This window comes from Protopterus annectens, chromosome 7.part0 (assembly GCF_019279795.1).
Source record: "Protopterus annectens isolate FY-2018-M chromosome 7.part0, PAN1.0, whole genome shotgun sequence".
Taxonomy (NCBI): domain Eukaryota; kingdom Metazoa; phylum Chordata; order Ceratodontiformes; family Protopteridae; genus Protopterus; species Protopterus annectens.
In genome coordinates, this window is record NC_056739.1 from 1,694,527,580 (window position 1) to 1,694,550,359 (window position 22,780).

At 39.9% G+C, this 22,780-nt stretch overlaps 1 protein-coding gene across 2 annotated transcripts in view; it reads left to right on the forward strand.

Moving 5' to 3' along the window:
- Positions 1 to 22,780, forward strand: part of FANCI (FA complementation group I) — a 2,406,750-nt gene that overhangs the window by 1,370,421 nt on the left and 1,013,549 nt on the right. For both annotated transcript variants that reach the window (XM_044078210.1, XM_044078208.1), the window contains exon 21: positions 17,251 to 17,424. In XM_044078210.1, coding sequence (XP_043934145.1) covers positions 17,251 to 17,424 — 174 coding nt within the window. The remainder of the gene's footprint in view (positions 1 to 17,250; positions 17,425 to 22,780) is intronic.

The window sequence follows — 22,780 nt, forward strand, 5'->3', positions numbered from 1 at the left end:
GATTCATGCTGCAGCAATTTCAGCTCACTATGATTGTGACCCACCATTGTTTTCGCATCCTTTGTTCAAGCAATTTCTTAGAGGGGCAAAGAATATAAGACCCCCACGTAGAGCTCCTACTCCTGCTTGGGATCTCAATTTTGTGTTGGAGAAACTTACTCTACAACCTTTTGAGCCTCGGCTACTGCTGAATTGAAATACTTGTCATGGAAGACTGCTTTTTGTTGGCCATTACTTCTGCAAGAAGGGTTTCTGAATTGCAGGCCCTTATGGCGGTAGAGCCTTTTGATTTTTCATAAGGATAGGGTATCATTACGCACTAATCCTTCCTTTATGCCTAAGGTGGTTTCTAGTGTGGCTTTAAACCAAACTATTCATTTGCCTACTTTTTATGCAGATCCCCAAAATAAAGGGGAAAAGATTTTGCACACTTTAGATGTACACAGGCAATTGCGTTATTATTTAAGCAGGACTAAGGATTTTAGGCAGTCTCAGCAGTTGTTTGTTTCTTTTGCTTTGAGTTCTCAGGGCAAGCCTGTGTCAAAACAAACTATTTCTAAGTGGATTGGGTTTTGCATTGCATTTTGTTATTCCCATCATGGCAAGGAGATTCCAGCTGGGATTAGGCCTCATTCCACTAGGGCTACTGCCACTTCAACAGCATTTCTAAGGGGTGGCAACTAAGGATATTTTGGAGGCAGCTACTTGGAGTTCAGTGCATACTTTCTCTAAGCATTATCACCTTCCTCTCTACTCTAAATCTAGGGCTGGTTTTGCCACAGCTATTTTGCAAGGCATGTTGTCAGCTCCTGCTTCCTTATGATTTGCTAGCCTCCCTTACCTCTGCTTTGGGATTCTACCCAATAGTTAGGACTGCAGCAATGTGGAATGAAGAACATAGTACAGTTTTGTACCTACCATAAATGTAGATGTTCGAGGATCCACATTGCTGCAGTCCAATTTACCCTCCCTCCTTCCCCTCTGTGTTTAGGGGTGGTTGTGTAGGTGAGGTTATACTCTGGTAATTTTGTATATATTGTACATATTTTTGGTGCAGGAATGTTTGGAGTTTTTGGTTTTGGCCTTGTCTTTTTAGGGTCTTCTGACATCTGGGGCAAGAAAAGACTGAGGATATGACGTCGGTCATGCGCATTAGTACCCTGACGTACTGACGTCAGTCTAATGCGCCTTGACCGACGTCAGCCATATACTTTGGTATTCGGGCCGACTGGGACAGCGGACTACCCAATAGTTAGGACTGCAGCAATGTGGATCCTCGAACATCTACATTTATGGTAGGTACAAAACTGTACTTTTCGTAAACCCCAGGGTTCTTTCCCAGGCACACAGGGTGATGCCCCCTCCAGAGGCAGAGGGGGGGCAGAGGTGGAAGACGCCGCCCTGGTGGCAGTGGGGGTCCGCAGAACCAAGGCGACAGGGATACCACCCCTGGGAAGCCTTTCCAGCACTCCTGAGAGGAGGCCCGACTGTCCTGCTCTGGAGGCAGTCGGGGGACGCTTAGCTTTATACCCTCAGGCCTGGCAAAACCTTACTTCAGACAATTGGGTAAAAAGCATTATTACCAGAGGTTACAAAATTCCCTTTGTATTCCCCCCGTTACCACAAAAAAGATTCCCAGATGTACCGCCCCATCTGCGAGAACCTGCAGCTATGGAAATCTCAAAGCTGCTAGAAAAAAAGAGTCATCCAATCAGTCCCGGCGGACCAAAGAGGATCCGGAACTTACTCAAGGTTCTTTTTAGTTCCAAAAAAGACAGGGGACTGGAGACCAATTCTGGACCTAAGCAATCTCAATTCGTATGTGAAGAAAGAAAAGTTCCGGATGGTCACGCTTCAATCGATCCTTCCGTTCTTACAGAAGGACAACTGGATGTGCTCAATAGATCTCAGGGACGCCTACTACCACATCAAAATGGCCAGAGCGTCCAGAGATCACCTGCGCTTCTGGCTGGGAGCCAGCCACTTTCAGTTTCGGGCCCTGCCCTTTGGTCTAACCTCAGCCCCCAGGGTTTTCACCAAATGCATGGCAGTGGTAGCGTCTCACTTGAGACGCCTAGGATTCCGGGTGTTTCCATATCTGGACGACTGGCTCCTTACTGCCACCACCGAGCGTCAACTTATACAGGCCAGGGACTACACACTCAGCCTTTGTGTTCAGCTAGGGATTTCGATAAATTTCGAAAAGTCTGCGTTACAGCCCTCGCAGCATATTTCATTTATAGGGGCAGATCTAGATACCCGTTCTTTGCTACTAAAACTCCCCTCCGCAAGAGTAGCTTCCCTACAAGAACACGCATTTCTCCTACTATTGTCCAAAAAATCCCCAGCCAAACTAGTCCTGAAAGTCTTGGGACTCATGTCAGCTTCCCTCATTGCAGTTCCCATGGGAAGGCTACACATGAGAGTTTCCAATGGCTGCTGTTCGCACAGTGGTCGTTCCAACAGTTACCACTGACACACGAGATTCACATTACGAACACCTGCAAAGCACACCTGTCTTGGTGGTTACAGAGTCACAATTTCATCAGCGGCCGACCATTTGTGTTACCCACACCAACAGCCACAGTGACCACGGACGCGTCCCTGATAGGGTGGGGGGGGCATCTTTCAGGGACAGACAGTCCAAGGCGAATGGACCAGTTTAGAGTACAACCTGCACATCAGTGTTCTAGAGATGAGGGCAGTGTTTCTAGCATTGCAACACTTCTCCCCCCTTCTACCTCTAGGGACCATTGCAGTTCAGACGGACAACATGTCCGTAGTCTGGTACATAAACAAACAAGGAGGAACCAAATCTTACCAGTTGTGCAGAGAGGCCATGATAATTTGGCAGTGGGCAGAATCCACGGGTCGCTTTCTGATAGCAACGCACATCCCGGGGTTATCCAGTGTCATAGCGGACAGGTTGAGCAGAGCCATCCTGTTACCTCACGAGTGGTCCCTCAACCAGATAGTGGCGGAAAGGATCTTCCGCAAGTGGGGCCAGCCTTGCTGCGATCTGTTTGCGTCTCCAATGAACACCAAATGCAGAAGTTACTTTGCCCTCTTACCCCCTCCAGGGGATGTCCCCAGGGACGCTCTGACTCACGATTGGCCCCCGGGTCTCCTGTACGCTTTCCCCCCTATACCTCTGATATCGAGATTTCTTCAGAAAGCCAAGGACCAGCAGAGGACTATAATTCTCATTGCCCCATTCTGGCTTCGACAGATTTGGTTTCCCTTTCTTCAAGCCCACCAAATGTGGGAGCCCTGGATTCTGGACCCGGTGCCAGACCTACTGACTCATTCGTCAGGGGCTCCCCACCCGTCACTCCTGTCCCTCAAGTTAGCAGCTTGGCTGCTCCGCTTCCCTACTTAGCCAGGTCTGATCTTCTCTCTCCGGCAGTTCAAGACATTCTGGTAGCCTCTCATAAGGCTTCCACTACTAAAATTTACACCAGTAAGTGGAAACGTTTCGTCTACTGGGCGACTACACAGCATTTAGATCCCTTAGTAGCCCCTCTAAACAAGATTTTGGAGTTCCTGTCCATGTTGTTTCATCAAGGGGCATCTACGGCCACCTTAAAAGTCCAGTTGGCTGCTATTTCTAACTTTCATGTAGGAGAGAACGGAGCGCCCATTATGGCTCATAGGCTTTGTAAAGCCTTCTTGAAAGGGTCTTTTCATCTTAGACCAGCAGTTAGGTTACCTACAGCTCCTTGGAATCTAAATCTACTCTTATCCCAACTAATTTTACCACCCTTTGAACCAGCTTCTTCCTGTTCCTTAAAGTTTTTGTCCTGGAAAACTCTTTTCCTGGTAGCTATCACTTCAGCCAGACGAGTATCAGAACTTCAGGCGCTTTCCATTAAACAGCCGTATTCAATTTTTCACCCGGACAGGGTATCATTACGCACCAACCCATCCTTCCTCCCTAAGGTTAGTTCAGTTAAGAACATTAATCAGTCCATTGAGCTTCCTACATTTTTCAAAAACCACTCCAGTAAGCTGGAATATATGTTGCACAAGTTGGATGTTCAGAGACAACTCAGATTCTACCTAGATAGAACTAAAGACCATAGAAAAGCGGACCAACTCTTTATAGCCTTTGCGGACAACAAGAAGGGCATGGCAGTGACGAAGCGTACACTTTCCAAATGGCTAACTGATTGTATAACCTTTGTTTATTCTGCTGCTAATCAGTGTTTGCCCACCAAACCAAAGGGACATTCTACTAGATCAGTTTCCACATCTTTGGCTCATGCGGCTCGTCTGCCTTTGGACACTATTTGTGCAGCCGCCACTTGGTCTAAACTGCATACGTTCATCACTCATTATAAAGTGGACAGGACTTCCAGGGACAGAGCATCTTTTGGTTCCACTGTGCTCAAGAACGTTCTTCAGTGAGTCACTCAGGGTAACGGAGCTAGGGACGCTACCCATGTGTAAGAACAAACGGCGAGATTGAACACTCTCACATAAAGAAGTTATGTCCTTACCATAACGTTCCATGTGGAGTGTTCATCTCGCCTTTGTTCTTACATCCCCACCCTCCCACCCTCAGGTCTGGAAGAACGTACGGATTAGAAGTCTGGTCTGTTTGTCTCCCACTAGTGGTCTCTCTGTTGTTCTACTGGCTTGAGCTAGTTACGTTCCTTATGTATACGTATGTATTCTTTATGGGTGATTACCTTGTTATTGCTGGATCTGGTGTTGTTTTCTGTTTGCAAACTAGATCTGAGGTAGAGGCAGAGGGAATTGTGGGAGGTAGGTTGGTCTCGAGTTTCTTCTAGATGCAAAGCTTTGCTAAGCGGCCAACTCGGAGCCGAGGATCGGCTCCGACACCCATGTGTAAGAACAAAGGCGAGATGAACACTCCACATGGAACGTTATGGTAAGGACATAACTTCTTTTTTACAAGAAAGTATATAAACAAAGAATACAAATGTTGACATGCAATGTTAAAGCATAAAGTGCATAGACTATACATCCATTGATGAGCAAGAGCTGATGTTTACAACTTTTTTTTGTTTAAATCGTTTGAATAATGTGAGGAAGCAGAGTCAGTAAAAGCATATATTTTACTTGGTAGCATAATAACAATATAGAATTTTCAGCAGATGAGTGAAATTTTCTTTGTACGGAAGGTAAGTGTACAAGGATGAGAGAGTGCATTTTGTTTGTGCTAGAAAGGACAGAATATGAACAGAATATTCTGAAAAAGTAGAATAAAGGTGGGAGAGAAATGGAGTGGAAATGAAAAATTAAGGGGGATTATGGCAAGGGCAGGTCCTAATGTTTAGGAAGTAGTTTTTTTACTTTAGTTTTGAAGAAACGTACAACTAATGCGATGGATGTCAGGAGGAAGCCTATTCCAAGCTTGGGACACTGAGTTTTTGTAGAGGAGATTGCCTGTATTTATGTTTGGTTTATATATGGCTAGTAGGTTCTGATCAGAGCTACGAAGTGAACGAGGAGGGGTATAAGGGGATACTGTGGAAGAAAGAGAGGAACAGGCTAGGGGTATATTTAGTAGGGAATGTGTGAGCTGCAGCTGAGAAAGAAGTAGGAGCTGGGGGAATTCAAGCCATTGAAGTTTTTTCGGGGCAAGGTAATGATGTGATTTAAATGGGTGGTGACAGGTGAATCTGGCTATGTTGTTATAGGTTTGCTCAGGTTTGGTTAGTAGGGATGACTGTAAATGGGTAAGAATTAGGGAGGCATAGCGAGGCCCTGGGAGGAGAAAGGCTTGAACTAGAGTGGGTTTGAAGTTGGGAGCTAGAAATTTTTTATTTCTATAGAGAAAACCCAATTTCTGATTGTTTTTTTTTTTAATACAGCAAGGGATGTCTAATTTTAGCTGGTCATCGATTATAGTACCAAGCATTTCGGTCTGAGGTTCTGCTTTGATAAGGGTGTTACCGAAAGAAGAGATGGCAAAGGTGGATTTGTGGTGGGAGGGAGATTTAGGAAGGGATAGTAGGGGCTTAGTCTTTTTGGGGTTAAGTATGAGTTGGTGGTCAGTTAGCCATCATTCCAGAGATGAGAAAGTGTTTTGGGTGATGAAAAGAAGGTTAGAGATGTCAGAGAAAGAGATGAGAATAGAGTCGTCGGCATATTGTATGATAGTGAAGGTGGAGCAGGAGGAGTAAAGTTTATTAGTAAAGATGTTGAATAGGAGAAGACCAAGGATTGAGACTTGGGGAATGCCAGTCTGGGTGGGAAGGAAGGGGGGAACAGGTGGATTGCTATTGCACAGACTGGAGCCAGTTTAAGAGAGAGAGAGCTTGAGAACTACTGAATGGTAGAGGGGGAGAGGTTAAGATCAGTTAGTTTGAAAATTATCTTGGGATGAGAGAGATTATCGAAAGCTTTAGAGAGGTCGAGGAAAAGAGAAGATGCAAGAAGATTTTTGTCCCTTCCTTCGGCAAAGGTGGGGGTGAAAGGAGGGCAGTGGCAGTGCTATGACTAGGCCTGAAGCCATGTTGAGAAGGGGTCAGAATGTTTTCTTCAATTAGGTATTTAAGAAGCTGGTTATGAATACATTTTTTTCAAGGATTTTGGAGAATGGACAAAGAATGGCTATGGGTCTGTAGTTTGATGGGTCTGTGGAGTTACCTCCTTTGTGAAGTGGTATGGTGTAGGAAGATTTCCAGATGTTGGGGACAGTGGCTTCTTGGATTGATCTGTTTACTAGGATTGACAAAGGATAGGCTATAGAGTGGGCTGCAAGTTTAAGAAAGAGGTTGTCTGTGGAGGGAGAGCATGGTTTTAGTTTTAATAGAAGGGACGTTATATAAGCAGTGGAGACTGGGTTAAGAGAGCAAGTGTTGGTGTTGAAAGTGGCATGTGTGATATGAGAAAGGTTTTGGCTTTGGCAGGTCTGGGTTAGTTTTTGAATTGATTTAATAAAGTATGTATTAAGTAAGGTGACGGTTTTTTGTGGATGATTGTTAGGATAGTGATTGAGGGTGGTAGGTTCACCAGGGTGTATAATTTTTTTGTGTTAGGCTTATGGGTGAATTGGGCATCATAACAAAATTTCTTTTTGTCTTTATTGATTTGGTTTTTAGAAAGGTTTCGAAGTTCTTTATTTTTTAGGAAAAATTTTTGCAGATTTAGTTTTTAGCCATTGTTTCCAATACTTATTTCTCTTTTTCATGAGAGTGAGGGTGTCTTTAGAGAGCCAAGGAGAGTAAGTTGTTTTGGTTCTAACTTTTCTTAGGGGAGCTAGAGAGTCAAGGATGCCAAGAAACGTGCGATTAAATTGTAGAACTGCGTCATTGAGGGGAAGGTACTTCAGGTGGCTCCAGTTAATAGCAGCAAGCCTGTCATTAAAGGTTTCAGCATTAAAGGAAGAAAGGTTGTGACATTCTCTAATATGTTGGGACATGGGTAATTGATGGGAGTATCTTTCAAATCGAGTAGGGAGGTGGTCATTCAGGGATTTGGGTGGGGTACTGGGGTTATGATATATAGGGTAGGGTCTGAGGTAAGAATCCAGTCTAAGGTGGAGCAGTTTGTGTTTGCGTTATTGTAGTGAGTAGGAGTTGAGATAAGGTGATGGAAGCCATGGTGGTTAATATGTAGGGTAGCAGAGGTAGTATATAATTTTTGCCAGTCAATATTAACGTCTCCGGGTAGTATGGTTTCATAGGGGATATGTATTGAGATCCAAGATAGAACAGATTCCGGGCATATATAAAACAAACAATGCAGCAGAACACAGCTATAATGCAGGATAGGCAGCAAGGCAGTAGATAAGTTCACAGTTGTTTAATGCAGTGCAGGTTAGCGCTTTCACAAATACATTTGCTTCATCAGACCTTACCAAAATTAATTTACATAATTTCCTTTTATACTATTAAAATTCAAATAAACCAATCAAATGCTGGATTATCAATTTCTTCAAAAAATAAATAAAATCACCATCCCATCATATCAAAAACAATAACAATACTTCAGTTTAAAAGCTTAAAAACATCAAGATGACAGTAAAAAATGAAATTATTTCCTGAGTCTCCGATCCTTTAGTTTGGCCGTAATGGCAGTGTGGTCATTAAGTCCTTTGCCTAAATGGGCCCTGAGGTTAATGATCCACCTAAGCTCTATGTTTTCTGTCCTGTTGGAAGTATCACCCAATCTGTCACTCTCAGAGATATGTTCCAACACAGTGAACATAAATCGATGTGACTCTCCTAACTCTATGGTATGTTTAGCTTATAGCACTGTATGTGTGCCCTCTCCTATAGCAATACAGATGATTTCTAATACGTTCCCGTAATCTTCTGTTGGTTTTACCAACACAGAATGAGTAACAACACATACATCTAGCCAAATATACAAGATTTCTACTATTACAATTGGCATTACACTCAAACTTAAATAGCTTCCCTGTACCGGATACATGAAGTCAACACCATCATAGATGTATTCACAAAAATTACAACAGCCACATCTAGTTGTTCCCTTTTCTGAAGGCAGCATCTCCTCATGAGAATTCATTTTTGGATAGCACAGCCTCCATTTAAGATTCCTCATATTATTATATGTTACAGATGATTTATTACCAACTATCTCTGTAGTCTGCCTTATCTGTATTAAGTATCTTCCAATTATTTTGTAAGATTTTTCTAAGCTCACCTTGGTCCCTGGTAAATGCAAAAATAAAAGGAACATATTTCTCTGATCTTTTACATGTGTCAGATTTAAATGGTCTTGAATAAATAGGGTCAAGCTCTATTATTGCACATTTTCTGAACATCAGATGTTAGTCTATCAACTGCTTTTTTCTGATAGCCTCTCTTAATAAAATCACTATGGATTTTATCAAATTCATTAGTCAGATTAGCATCCCCATCAGTCAATCGTGAGCACCACATAGCCTGTCCTTTCACTATGTTGTTCAATATATGGCTAGGGTGCATACTCATTCTATGTAAATATGATGGACAGTAACAGTCTTTTACATGCCTATCTGTATGGATAAAACTTTCATCATCAATACTGATGTTAATATCCAAAAATTCAGTGGTATTGGAAGAACATGTACCAGAGAATCTGAAAAAAAATTACTGCTCTGTTTCATGTAAGATACCAAGCATAAAAGTTCAGTCTCACAGCCCTTCCACAAAATATATAAATAGTGTACAAATCGTCTGTAGAACAACACGTGTTCTCTGGCCAAAGGATGTATAAGCATGCATTGACATTCCCATTCTGCCATCACCATGTTGGCGTAGCTATTGGCACATGGCGTGCCCATAGCTACACCCAACAATTGGCAATAGTACTTCCCATTAATTAGGAAACACATTATTTTCCAAGACTAGTGAAAGCAAATGACCTATTAAATCTGTTTTCCATCTAAGTAAGAACTATTACGTTTAAGAAAACTTCTAACCATCATTATCCCTTGTGAATTAGGGATCACAGTGAACAATGAAGTAACGTCATAAGTGGCCATTAGACAACCCTTCATTGATATAACATTGCCTTCAACAAAACAGTATAAATCCTGAAGCAAATGCTTAGTAGTATCTCGTAATATAAACTGATGCTGTTCTAATACCAGTCTTAATTGCTTCTCAACATATATACTGAGTGGCTCAGTGAGTCAACCTCCACTAGCCACTATGGGCCTAAAAGAAGGTGTTAAAGGATCCTTATGGATCTTAGGAAGTCCCTGAAAAACTGGGATCAACAGTTTGTCAACAACAAAATACCTAAACATTTCTTTAGTCATTATAACAAAAAGCAAGAACTTGATTCCAAAACAAAAATACCAACCAGGTATAGTTTATCACAGCCAAGAAGGTACGTAGGCAGCAAAAGTTAATAAGTGATTTAATGCAGAACAACAAAGTCTTCAGCAAGCAGTAAATCAAGCGCTTGATTTACTGCTTGCTGAAGACTTTGTTGTTCTGGTTCGTGTACTGTTTTCGTGCATTAAAGTCACTTTGAATTAACTTTTTTGCTGCCTACGTACCTTCTTGGCTGTGATAAACTTTAGTCATTATACCTTCCTCTGCGTATTGCATTAAAACATTTGTCACCTCTTCAGTATTCCTCTGAATATCAATTAAAGTAATATTCTGATAAACATTGACATAATCTAACATTCTAGACAAGGAACGAAAATAATATTCACTGTCCATAATAATTTGACCACCTTTGTCTGCAAGCCTTATAGCTATACTAGTGTCCCTTTCCAATGTTAATAGAGCTGATCTTTCACATTCCGTAAGATTATTATACTGCTTACTTTTGTATTTGTTTATTCCCCGCAAAGTACTCATAAAGGTCAGCTTCACAAATTAAATTGTGGATTGAAAACACTAGGTTTTCTAAATATATTTTCTACTGTAGCGTCACCAGTAACATTATCACATTTACACGCTTAAAGAAAGAGAGAATTAATAAGGGCCACATAAATGAAGCCTATGGAACTCCATTTTTTAGAATAACGAAATCAGAAAAGATAATTCGCAACTTGGATCATATCAGTTCAAGAATGGATGCAGTTTATGATCCATTTAATGGACATTTCTTCAAAGCTTATTTTGGAAAAATAACCATTAGGGTTGAGTAGCAACTAAGGCAGGGGTTGTCTTAATAGATCCACAGACAGTGGATCATTGATAAGGCCGGATTCCTTATTTGCTAAAACAGTACTAGCAGCTATGCAGATAGCTGTTTGACCTTTTCCATGTCATAATTCAGAAGGCAGTTGTTTTTAATGACTTTAGTAAGCTTTAGAAAGACTGTTTTCGTTAAGGATTTTTGGCGAGTTGTTTAAAACTCATTATTCACCCGAGGTCTGATTGCTTGATGAGATTTTTAGTTTTGAGGGGAGGTAAACTTGCACCCCTTTCCTAGACATTAGAACAAGAGCAGTCATCCATCTGCATACTTAACTGAATAAACTACTTGAAATTTCAACAAGGCGACTTTATTCCTTCCGCAAGGAGGCTATCAGAGAAGGGAGTCTCCCAGATCTGCTAGCTAAGGATAAAAATAACCCTAGAAGGTAGCTAAAGTGATTTTATCTGGACAAATTTATTTTTATTTTATTTTATTTTACATTTGTTGGCCGGGCTAGTCTAACTGGATACATGTCCATTTTCAGTAGAGGCCTGGGGAGAAAAGCTCCAAGACACATACATATGTACATACAATATAGCAAGTTACAATAGTCCAAGTATATAACAGCTGTTAGTAAAATACAATACTCCTAGTGAGCATAACACAAGACAGTACAAGGTAATGTGCAAGAGATGTTACTATATACATATATACATATTTTAAATTGCAATAACATGGTCTTTGGTTAATTAAGGATAGGTCAATAAAGATAAAGAGTATTAAAACTAGTGTATGGAGAGAAAGCTAGTCAGGGTTAGTACAGGGTCATAACCAATGAGTGCTGAGAAATAGTCTTAGATTCTGTTTAAAAAGTGTCAATGAAGACAGAGATATAAGTTCTGTGGGAAGAAGATTCCAGTGCTTACCAACAGTATTAGAGAACAGAGAGTCTCCTGCTAAATTGTTGGATCTGCTGGTATTGATAAGGAGTCTGAGGAGCGTAAATGTTTAAGATTGTTATATGGGGTAATGAGGCAACAGAGTATTGGAGTGTTGGTGGGTTGATACAGGGTCCTATGGGCTATGACAAGCTGGTGAAATTGCAGTTGGTTTTGGAACTCTAGCCATCCTAGTTGCTTAAGATTAAGACAGTGATGAGTTCTAAAAGGAGAGCCAGTGGCAAATCTAGCAATATTATTATAGGAGATTGTCAGCTTGTTGAGGTTGTTTTTAGAAAGATTAGTGTATATAGGTGAAGCATAGAGTAGGGTGGAGATTAGGAGAGTTCTGGCTATGGCGGTCCTGGCTACTGGTGTAAGAAAGGGTTTGATTCTATAGGGGGACCCCAGTTTCTTGTTGACTGTTTTTATTGTGCTGTTTATATGAGTATCAAAACTAAGGTTGTTCTCTATTGCTATTCCTAAAAGTTTAGTGGTTAAGTCGGGAGATATGATAGTGCCATTATTAGATACGAGTGCGAAATTTATTGGTGTGGATTTTTGGATTGGTGTGAAAAGTAAAAGTTTAGTTTTTTAGGATTTAGGAGGAGGCAGCAGTTTAAAAAACATTGTTCTACTGTATTAAATGCTTTTTGGGTAAGGGACTGTAGTTCAGTTGGAGACGTGGCTGAACAAATTATTGTGGAGTCGTTTGCATATTGAATACAGGTTGCATCAGGAATTGCAGAGTGAAGGTCATTAATACAAATGGAGAACAGGAGTGGGCCTAATATAGAGCCCTGTGGAACATCTAGGGAAATAGGGAGGTGAGTAGACAGATTGTTTTCCCATAGCACAGCCTGTTGTCTATTGTCTAAGTAAGATTTAAACCAATTTATGGCTAGAGGTTCAAGTGAGATGGATTTCAGTATATTTAAAAGGAGCTGGTGATTAACCATGTTGAAAGCTTTAGATAAACCAGTAAAGACTACAGAGGAGAGAATTTTGTTGTTTCGGTTTTTGTTGAAGTCTGTGAAGGTTAGCAGGGCAGTGGGAGTACTGTGGAAAGGTCTAAATCCATGTTGACGATTGTAAGTTATTTTGGAGTAGGTGATTAAGTAGTTGCTTATGGATGCATTTCTCCAAAATTTTTGCTAGGGTAGATAGAAGAGCAGTAGGACGATAGTTAGAAAAGTCGTTAGAATTCCCACCTTTATGTAGTGGAATGATGTGAGAAATTTTCCAGATAGATGGGAAAGTTCCTTCACTTATAGTTCTGTTAACCAGAATGGAAATGGGGTAGGCTTATGGCTTTAGCTCCTTTTTGCAGATATTCTGCTGGAAGTTTGTCAGCTGAGGGGGTAGTAGATTTTAGTTTCTGGAGAAGGGAGCAAATAAAGGAAGTTAGAACTGGTTTTAACTGAAATGATGGAGGTGGGCTTGTAATAGATGTAGGCAGATTTGAGGTATCTCGAGATAGTTGACTAACAAGAGTTTGGATGGCATCTGTGAAGAAAGAATTGAAGGCATTAGCTGTTTGTGTGGGATTATCAGGGTTAGAGCTTTGTGGGTTAGGTGTGATAGACTGACCTGGGTATAGTAGTTTGTTAATGCTAGTCCAGAACTTTTGTGGCTTCTTATGGTAAGTTTGTTGTAGTTGGAAGTAAAAGTTCTTTTTGTCTAAGAGGATGGCTGTTTTAGTACTATATCTAAGTTGTCTAAAGGTTTGGTGGTCAGTGGAATTTTTAGTAGTACTCCATTTTGCCCAGGATTTGTTTCTAAGAAGGATTTTTTTTGTCTAGTAGCATTTGAGAGCCAAGGGGCAGGTTTAGCTTTATTTCTAACAGAGCGAGTTGGGACGTGATGGTTGAGGATGGATAAGAATGTAGAATTAAAGTATTCCACTGCTTCATTTAGTGGGAGGGATTTTAGAGGTGACCAATTACACTGCTTGAGTTCTGCTTGGAAAAGTTCTGGGTTAAAATGCTTTTTGGTGCGTATTATCCTGAAATTGTTTGGTTAAGTTAGGTTGGTTTTGTGTCTGATAGTAAAAGTTAGTGAATGGTCACCTAGATCATCTGGGAAGGTTCCTACTTGGTATGTTTGATGAGGAGTATTAGTAAGAATCCAACCTAAGATACTTTCCTTGTTATTGGGTTTATTAATTCTGGTTAGGGAGTTAATAGTTTGTGAGAAGCCATATAGGTTAATATGGTGGTAGAGTGTGCCATACTGCAGGACTTCCAGTCGATATTAAAGTCTCCTAGGACTATGGTTTCTTGTGGGAGATTAATAGAAAGCCAGTTAAGGATATTTTCAAGGATTTACATTTTATTTCTTGGGGGAAGGTAGATCCAAATGATGTAATTAGATTTACATGAGTTGATCTAAAATTTAGAAATTAGGATTTTAGCATTATTGTCAGAAGGTGGTCTAAGGTTTGCAGTGGTAACTTGTAGGTCTGATTTATAAAGGATTGCTACCCCACCTCCCTATTTGGTTGTCCGGTGTAGTCTAAGGATATTGTAACCAGGTGGGGTGACTTCATTGTCTTTAATTGTGGGTTTTAGCCATGTTTCGGATAGACATAGGATGTGAAATAGGTGAACATCTAGGAGGGCATGGAGGTGGGCAATTTTATTGTTAATGCTACGTATGTTTAGATGTGCTATATAGAGTGAGTTAAGAGGACTTGGTGTAGTGGCTTGGGTACTGGAGTTATTAGGGTTGCACTCTTTAGTGGCAAGGATATTGTTTGAGCCCAGGTTAGGATGAATGCCCCCATCTAATAAAGAGTGGAGGTGTATTCTGTTTATAGGGTAATGAAAGTTGCAATAATAGTTAAGTGATTTTTTAATATTTAGCTTGATATATTTAATGTCAGATAGTCTATGATATTTAGCTTGTAGGTAGCAAGGTTTGGCTGTGATGTTTATGTAGTTTTGAGACATGGCTAGTACTGGTGTCGAAGTGTATTTGGTGGGGAAGAGAAGGGAGGGGTATAATGGTTGTTCATAGGAGGTTAGCAGATAGGCAACAGAGTAGGAAAGAGTGATAGTTTTATTTGGTATGGGATGGGTAATTTAGCCATTATATTAGTTTTTAGGGTGTAAACTTGAGAGGTAAGTATGTAAGAACAGGTAAGGAGATATGACAAAAGGTGTGGTGTTGTAACAAGGAGGGGTGGGAGGTCAGGTAATAACAGGTGAGGTGTTAAGACAAGGAGGGGTGGGCGTGTTAATAAGTTGGAGTGTTAGATTGGAGCAGAATGTGATGGGGCGTGGCTACAGAGGAATAAATGTAGGAGCACTGGGGGCAGGTGGGAATTGGGGGCAGGGAAGGGGAGCTGAGTGAGCCCGCAGGTGAATGGAGCGGGTAGAGACAAGTGAGTGTAGTAGGAGAACAATCAGTGGAATGCTGACTGATAAGGTAAGTTAAGTTAAGGTAGTTGAAGAGAGAAAAAAATGAAGTAGAGAGGAAGGTTTCCAAGGCGAATATTGGGATTGTACAGTATAGCAAGAGGTGTAAGAAAGAACAACAGTAACAAGGTGAGGACAGTAGTCTGTAAGAAAATGTATTTTCCTTGGGTTTTGGGGTAGGCGAAAGATAGGGACTATGTAAGAGTGTCACCTAGTGGCCAGGAACTGGTATTACATCAGTAGTAATTTCAGGAGAAGGCTGGTCTAGGGCTGAAAAAGGACGCACAGTTTGGCTAGAGAAGGTAGTGAAATTCAGACTGGGGCAGATTTAAACTATAGGTTACAAAGGGGGTATGGCTGCTGGCTGACCAGGCTGAGAAGCTTTTTCTTACATTAGTGAGGAACATCATACTACAATTAGGCTTTACAGCGAATTTGAGGAGCACACATACTTTCTTCCTTCCTTTGGTAGAAGAGTACAGGGGAACACTTATAGGGTGATGAGACAGCTGATAAGTTGGGAAGGGTCCTTTGTTGCCAAGGAGGGTTCTTAACCCTGTTGGAGCAAAGGCCAGCTGGAGTACTGTTAGCAGTTAGATTAGAACAAGACAGCAAGCAAAGAGATAGATAGAAGAAACAAAAACCTTAGTAAGGTAGTTCAGTCACAAATGCCCAAACATATTCATAAACTTCCACAATTATGCATATATTGCCAAAACAGGTTTAAAACAGGAAAGGATAAAGCATTCATCTATTAAACAGTTATAGACCAATAATTAGATGCTGTAGGATAATTGACAAATTACTTTGGTCTGAAACTATAATCAGTACATTTGTATAGTCAGAGCAAGGTTAATTAACACACTGAATGTTACTGACACTTATACAACTGTAGCTAAGATACAACTCTCTACACTGGTATATATATAAACAGAAAAGCTCTGTGCTAGGGCCGACAAAATATATCAGTCATTAGTACAAATCCATTGTACTCTTTCTTTTTCTTTCTTTATGGACATCCCACCTGTCTAGAAAAGGAACAAAGAGTTAAAGGCCATCACTGAAGTTTGGCAACGTAAGGGCACAATAACTGGGGAAACATTGTGTGTACCTCAAATGAAACCTAAATACAGTACTGAATTAATGATTTATGATAAATGGTATTTGATTCTTTTACTGTAATTTTCAATAAATGCTACATGTCCACTTCATTGATAAGTTCTAAAGATCTTTTATATTCAACTTAACTTCTACAAGATCACACAGATGTATCCCTATTTTAATATCACATCTGAAGTATAGAACTTCAAAAATGATAATACTGCCATGTCCATAAGGATCCTGATGGTAATTCCTTTGAAGAATCCCTCAGTTTAATGATTTTAAAAGGAGAACATTCCATTTTAAATGGTGGGAACTAAAGAATTATCAGACATCCAAAAAAGGTACTTGAATTACTGGACACCGAGTAGCCCAAGCCAGTGGCCATTACTCTAGTTTTCGTGTTGTTCAAAGACACCTTTGATGATGTCTTTCTGGAATCTTATTGACAGCCAGTGACATCAAATGTACCAAGTAAGTTTTAGTAGATTGATTTAAAGTTTAAATACTTGCACTTAAAATTTATTGCAGAACCTGTGGTGGTTTTGTTTGGCACACCTGGAGGGTCCAGAATGGTTTCCACCAAAAATGCCCTTCCCTCTAATAATTCTATTTTCATTAGAAAGGTTCCAACTACACACAAATGCTCATTACTGATTAAAAGTATTTGCTGGTGGTGAATAGTAGTAATGTAAGATTTTGGGGCATCTTCATCGTAATGTTGTGTGTAAATGCATCCAAATGAGATATCATTGGTTGGTTGTGTTTCTCCATGTTTATCTTTGTCTCTCTCTGCTCTTGCTTTGTTGGTTAACAGTAGGCCTTTGACATTCACTTCGAGTGTATAGTATGAACATCTAAGTAGTTCCAGTGAGGGAGGTTAAATAAAACATTTAAACGAAACTCAGAGGGTTGGGGGGATGGAAATAATTTGCAGTGTGCACTGTAATATGTGTACTTTTTAGTTTTTTTTTTCCACTGGGACTGCAGACAGCCTCCAATGGTACTGTAACAATTCAGCCCTGTAGTACTAGAAATTAATAACTTAACACAGAGTAAATAAGGCAACTGTGAGATGATTGCAAATACAAATTAGAAAACAGAGGTGTCTCAATTGTACAAATAGTTTGGATTAAGTATTGGTTATGATTAGTTTTCTTTTGCCTCACACCCTTAAACATACTTTTTATCCTTCATTTCTTCTTCAGGCGCATCTTCTTTGTTGCATACAGCACTGTCTGGACTGGTACAGGACTATTGTACTGCAGAATCAGGAGAATGAAACTGATGATGATGATGATGAATTTCATCAGGATCTGGAAGATATGCTGGAGTCCATCACTAGAAGGATGATTAAAAGTGAACTAGAGGATTTTGAACTGGTAAGAAAAATGTATAAAAAGGAAGGCTTTTATGGAAGAGCTAGTAATTTATTTCTCGATACAAGTAATGTTATCCTATCTAACTCCAAAGTCTTGGAGTTATTCAACTTGTAAAGCACATAGCCATACCTTGTACTAATTTTTATGAGAGCAGTCATCCCTCATGTTTTAAGTGCATGTTCCATGTAATATGCTTTTTGTTCTCCTCTGTTTTTCAACCATCAAATCCTCCTCTAATGGTTCTAGAGTTAATTCTTTCTGTATGAAATAGGATCCCAATTCACACTGAGCAAGAGCCTCCCAGAGGGAAATGTTAAAGTAGTCAAGAATGAGCTTGTATTCCTAGCTATACCTGGGCACTGTTTGGAAGACTACTCCTTTGTCCCTGTGGCCTGAGGGTCTGGCTTCACCCCATCCCAGAACGGGACATATTTGTTTCAGGCAGACCCTAATTGTGCTCAGGACAGGGAACTACATGGCAGCACTTCCTCTAAGAGCCCTTTTTCATTTAAGGCTAAATATCACTGGGCAGTTCTGTACGGGCCCTAACTGCACCCATGGTGATGATGAGTACCCATGTCAAGGCAGGAACTTCCTGCATTCTTCTGTTGGTGCAACTGTGCTCCTTAATGCAAGCAGACAAATACCATCACCACCACAGCCCACACCATCCTGAGTGTAACACCAATTTAACTGCAAACCTGACCTTGCTATGGAGCCACACCAGCTAGATGAGGAGCCACAACTTCCTCTCTGAATGGGTGAGCCATTGGACACTCACTTTTATCTTCTTCAGTCCAGCTCCTTTAGAGCCTGAGCTGCTGCTCAGGGTTAGGTATTCAGTATTACAGTAAGGGCATCCTCCTCCTGCATCACAAAACTGGGCTTAATTCTGTGCTTCTGACATAATTTTTGGGGAAATAATTTTAGCCAGAATATTCCACAATCTTAAATTTGCAGTGGGAACTGCTATTTCCTTGGTTTTGAAAAACATTGTCTTCCCTTAGGCTGCCATATCAAAGTATTTTGCACAAACTTTTGCTGTTACATAGATGTATAACTTCAAAGCACTTTTTTGAAAGAGTATAATGGTTATGTTTTGGGCAGTCTCTACTTTTTTTTTTCCTATGACCAGTCAGCACTGAACTTAACTTTTTAAAAATACTGAAGTGCTAACATTTTTTTAAATCAAAGATTTGTATTGAATTAGAAAACAATCCCCTCTAAAATTCAGTAAGAAGTTACGTTTTAATTAAAAAATGCTACTTCACTGCATTTTCAGTGACACTGAATCTTCAGCACTTTAATGAGGCAATCTCCATGTGACCTTATTATTAGCAGTTTGATTGGAAAGCTGTCTGAAGCTAAATATTATTTGAGTTCTTTCCTGGTATGTGATCCTTAACCTTTTTTTATCAGTTTTAGCGTGGGCATAAGATATTTTCAAGCCATTTGCTGTCTTTTCTCCTTTTAGGTGGAAAAGGCTTCAGACATTTTTTCTGTATTCAGGATGCAGTGAAGGCAGCTAAAAAAAGGAGACCACTGTGTTTCTGGTGTTATATACAATTATTGATCCCAAATCCTGTGTCACGTATCAGAATTTTACTAAGACTAAACTGGTCATTGGAACGTTTTCCTAGATCTTGTGATGTAGATGAAAAGTAGATCCTTGAAGCAAACCCAGCCATTTCCTCTTGAAGCAGCTGGAACAATTCAGGGAATCTACCTTGTCATTTAGGGAGTGTTCACCAACACCATTTCGCCATGGTCTACATTAATGAACACATTAGCAGCCTCCTTTGGTATTTTTCTGTGTTCTCTTTTAAGGGATGTGTGCTTGAGCTCACTTGTCTGTGTCTTTCTTGTTATAAATGAAAGCCATATATTATTTCATTGACAGGTTGCAGGCACTATATTGACAGATCTTGACAATTCCATGTTTTTACGTGATGAAGGGCATTATCCTTCACTCTTGAAGGCTGCACCACCTTTAGTGCCTACATCAGTCAGTGGTAGTTTTGTTTGGGAGTTGTGTCTGGAGCTTTTCTTTGTGGACCTCCACTGAAAAGGGTTTTTTGCCAGTAGGACTTTCCGGGGCAGCAAATGGAAATAAAGTCCTGTTCCCTTCCAGTTATGCTGCCCAAGTACTAAAGACCAATAAGCATCATAATGGTTGACACAGTGTACCAGGATGGAAGCTGTGCTGCTGTCCAAGTTTTTGGTAGGCAGTCAAGCTCTTTTTTGATGTAGAAAATGTTAAGGAGGAGACTGAGTGGGTTGCAGAAATCATACTCCTTTGGAGGCTGCCTCTAGTGTCCAAGATTACTGTCCGACATTGCAGAGGACTGTACTTTTCACAACTATTTTAATATTACATAAGTTATGGGTTACCTGTGTGTACTCCAAGATGTGGTCCATTTCATCTCTTTAAACTGTTGGACCTGTCCTTATACATATGGGTATTGCTGAAGTGATTTATGTGAGGGTGTCTAGCATTCAGCTGTATCTGTTTTTGTGTTCATTTGCCTTGTATCCTGAAAAGCCTTGAAACTGTCTCAAAATGTTCCACAACACTGAAATGTCCTCCAGTGGATTTATCAAGTACAACATTTTTTTTTTTATTTTACATTTGTTTACCGGGCTGGTCCAGCTGGATATAATGTCCATTTTCATCAGAGGCCCTGGGAGAAAAGCTCCAAATATAGACATTAATATCAGAATTTACAAATTTAGTTCATTGAAAAAAATATATAATAGTATTAGCATTAGCATGTTCTTACAGAAGCAACAATTAGCAATTTATTTTTATTTGTTAACTGGGCTAGTCTAGTTGGTTGCATGTCCATTTTCAGTACAGGCCCGGGGAGAAAAGCTCCAGTGATGAAAAGCAGTAATAACATAAGTACAGTGACAAACACACATAGAATCAAGATTCTACAAATACAGGGTATACATAATAAAAGTATTGGAATACGTAAAGTTGAGACAAAAACTATATGCAGTGATATACAGAATGATAAGTAAGGTAAGGAACCAAAATCATACTTGATGCACCAAGAGGGATTAAAGTCAAAGTATCCATTGCTTCCAGTTCCTGCTTTAATTGGTAGTAAGCAGCAAATAAACAAGTAAACAAAGTAGAATTTCAGAGATGATATAAAATAAGGGAGAAAGGATTAGTTAGGGTTGCTGCAAGGGCATAACCAGTGTAATTTTAGGTGATCTTTGAGTTTTTGTTTAAAGAGCAGCAAGGAAGGAAGTATAGTAAGATCCTCAGGTAGTAGGTTCCAGTTTTTACCAGCTGTGTTAGAGAATAGTGAGTCCCCTGCCAGGTTATTGGACTTACTTATGCTAATTAGTATTTTATTAGAAGATCGTAATGAATTAAGATTTTTATAGGGGATTATGAGGTTTGAAAAGAATAGGAGTGTTGTTTGGGTTATTTAGGATCTTGTGGGCTATAGTAAGTTGTGAAAGTTGTACGAGGTTTTGTAGTTTAAGCCAGCCTAGCTGCTTTAGATTCAGACATTGGTGGGTTTGGAATGGATTACCAGTGGCAAATCTGGCGATGTGATTATACAAGTTGGCCAATTTGAGAAGATTATTTTTCGACAGGTTTGTATATATGGGGGAAGCATAGACAAGTGTAGAGATAAGATGGGAGTGGGCAATGGTAGATCTAGCATCTGGGGTAAGGAAGGGCTTAATCCTGTAATTTAAAATTTATATTTTAATAATATAATTTTAAAAATATAAAAATATATCATCTGCAACAGTTATGTATTTCAGTTTTGTGAATCCCTATTTTCTTTGACTGTTCTTAATGTAATGCAGATAGCAGAGGGGAAGAAGACATCCCTGCTTGGTTCTTCTGTCCAAACATCTTGTCACAGAGGATCTTCCCACATCATAATGTCGGAGGCATGAATTCCTTGCTGTTGACACTTATTCTGTCAGGGAATGCAAATGCTACCATTGCCCTGCTCATAAAATTCTAGCTGACTCTGTTGAATGCTTTCTGTGTATCCAGAGTCACCAATAACATCACTGTTTTTTCCACTGTGATTCCTTCTGGATCATCCATTGTTCTGTTAGTGTTATCAGATGCTTGCTTGCTTTGTTTTCCACAAAACCGTATTGTTTCCTATATATTCATTTTGGTATCATCACCTTTTTGAGTCTCTTGGGTGATACTGACATAAATGCTTTGTAGTCATATTGTGACCTCTTCTTTGTTTTATTTCTGACATTCTGGAGCGAAAATGTGAGTCATATTCTTGAGTACCATCACATGATTTTGTAATTTGCTCCTGTTCAACTAGAGCTTGTACTTTCACGTTTAACAGCTGTGTAAGCCTTTTGTGATGTTACTCATTGATCTTACTCCGTACTAGTAGAACATGTTTATTTACAGCACCTTCTAGTTCTTTGATTATTTGTACAGCGGGTGTCTGAAGGAGAATGGCATTGAATCGAGAGAGATTGTGACAGGTTGATAGACACCCCAACCCCATGTAGAAAAGAGGAATAAGGAGGTGATGATGATGGTAGAAACTGAATTGTGTAGACATAGGAAGGACTTACGAAGTTTAATGCTGTTGGCTGCCAAAAAAAATGGTTACTAGGAAATGGAACTCAAAATCTAACCTAAACATAACTGAAGTTGTGTGCTAAAACTATTACCCCCAAAACTATGTCAGCTTGGAGGTGACATCCTTAGAAAAGGGAAGGAGCAAACTTTATAGAAATAAAATGGAATTTCTTGTGACAATACATGCAATACATGGGAGGGTGGCTTAATGGTTAAGGTGTTTGCCTTACAAACACAAGGTGCAAGGTTTGAGACTCAGAAGGGATAATTAGCTAGGCTTAAAATGGCTCGCAAGGGCAGTTAGCCTAGTACTAATCTATGAATCTATGAATAATATTCAGGGCAGGCAGGACATGAGCAATTTAAGTAATGCTGGATGAATGATTATTAAAAAGAAAATATATGTATAACTTTTTTTGGTTATTGGTGATTTAAGTTACTTTACATTGCTCCTTTTCCTGATACTTTAAAAATATAATATGTTTGGTTGTTGTCACTCTCCTTAAGGGCCTGCGCCCAGTGTACTTCATACTCATTTTGTGATCCTCCCTCATTTCAGTTCCATTTCTTCCACTTTGGTTTGTAATTTTCTGCTTGTGTTATGTTTTCAAATTTAAACTTTGTAGCTATGAAGTATCCCTTCAAATCTGGTAATCCTAAACCATTGTGTTCTATGGGGAGAAACAGCTTATTCTACTTAACTCATGCCCTCTTTTCCTCCTAAATTCTTTCAATTCTTTATTAAAGGGCTAATCTGCGTGTAAT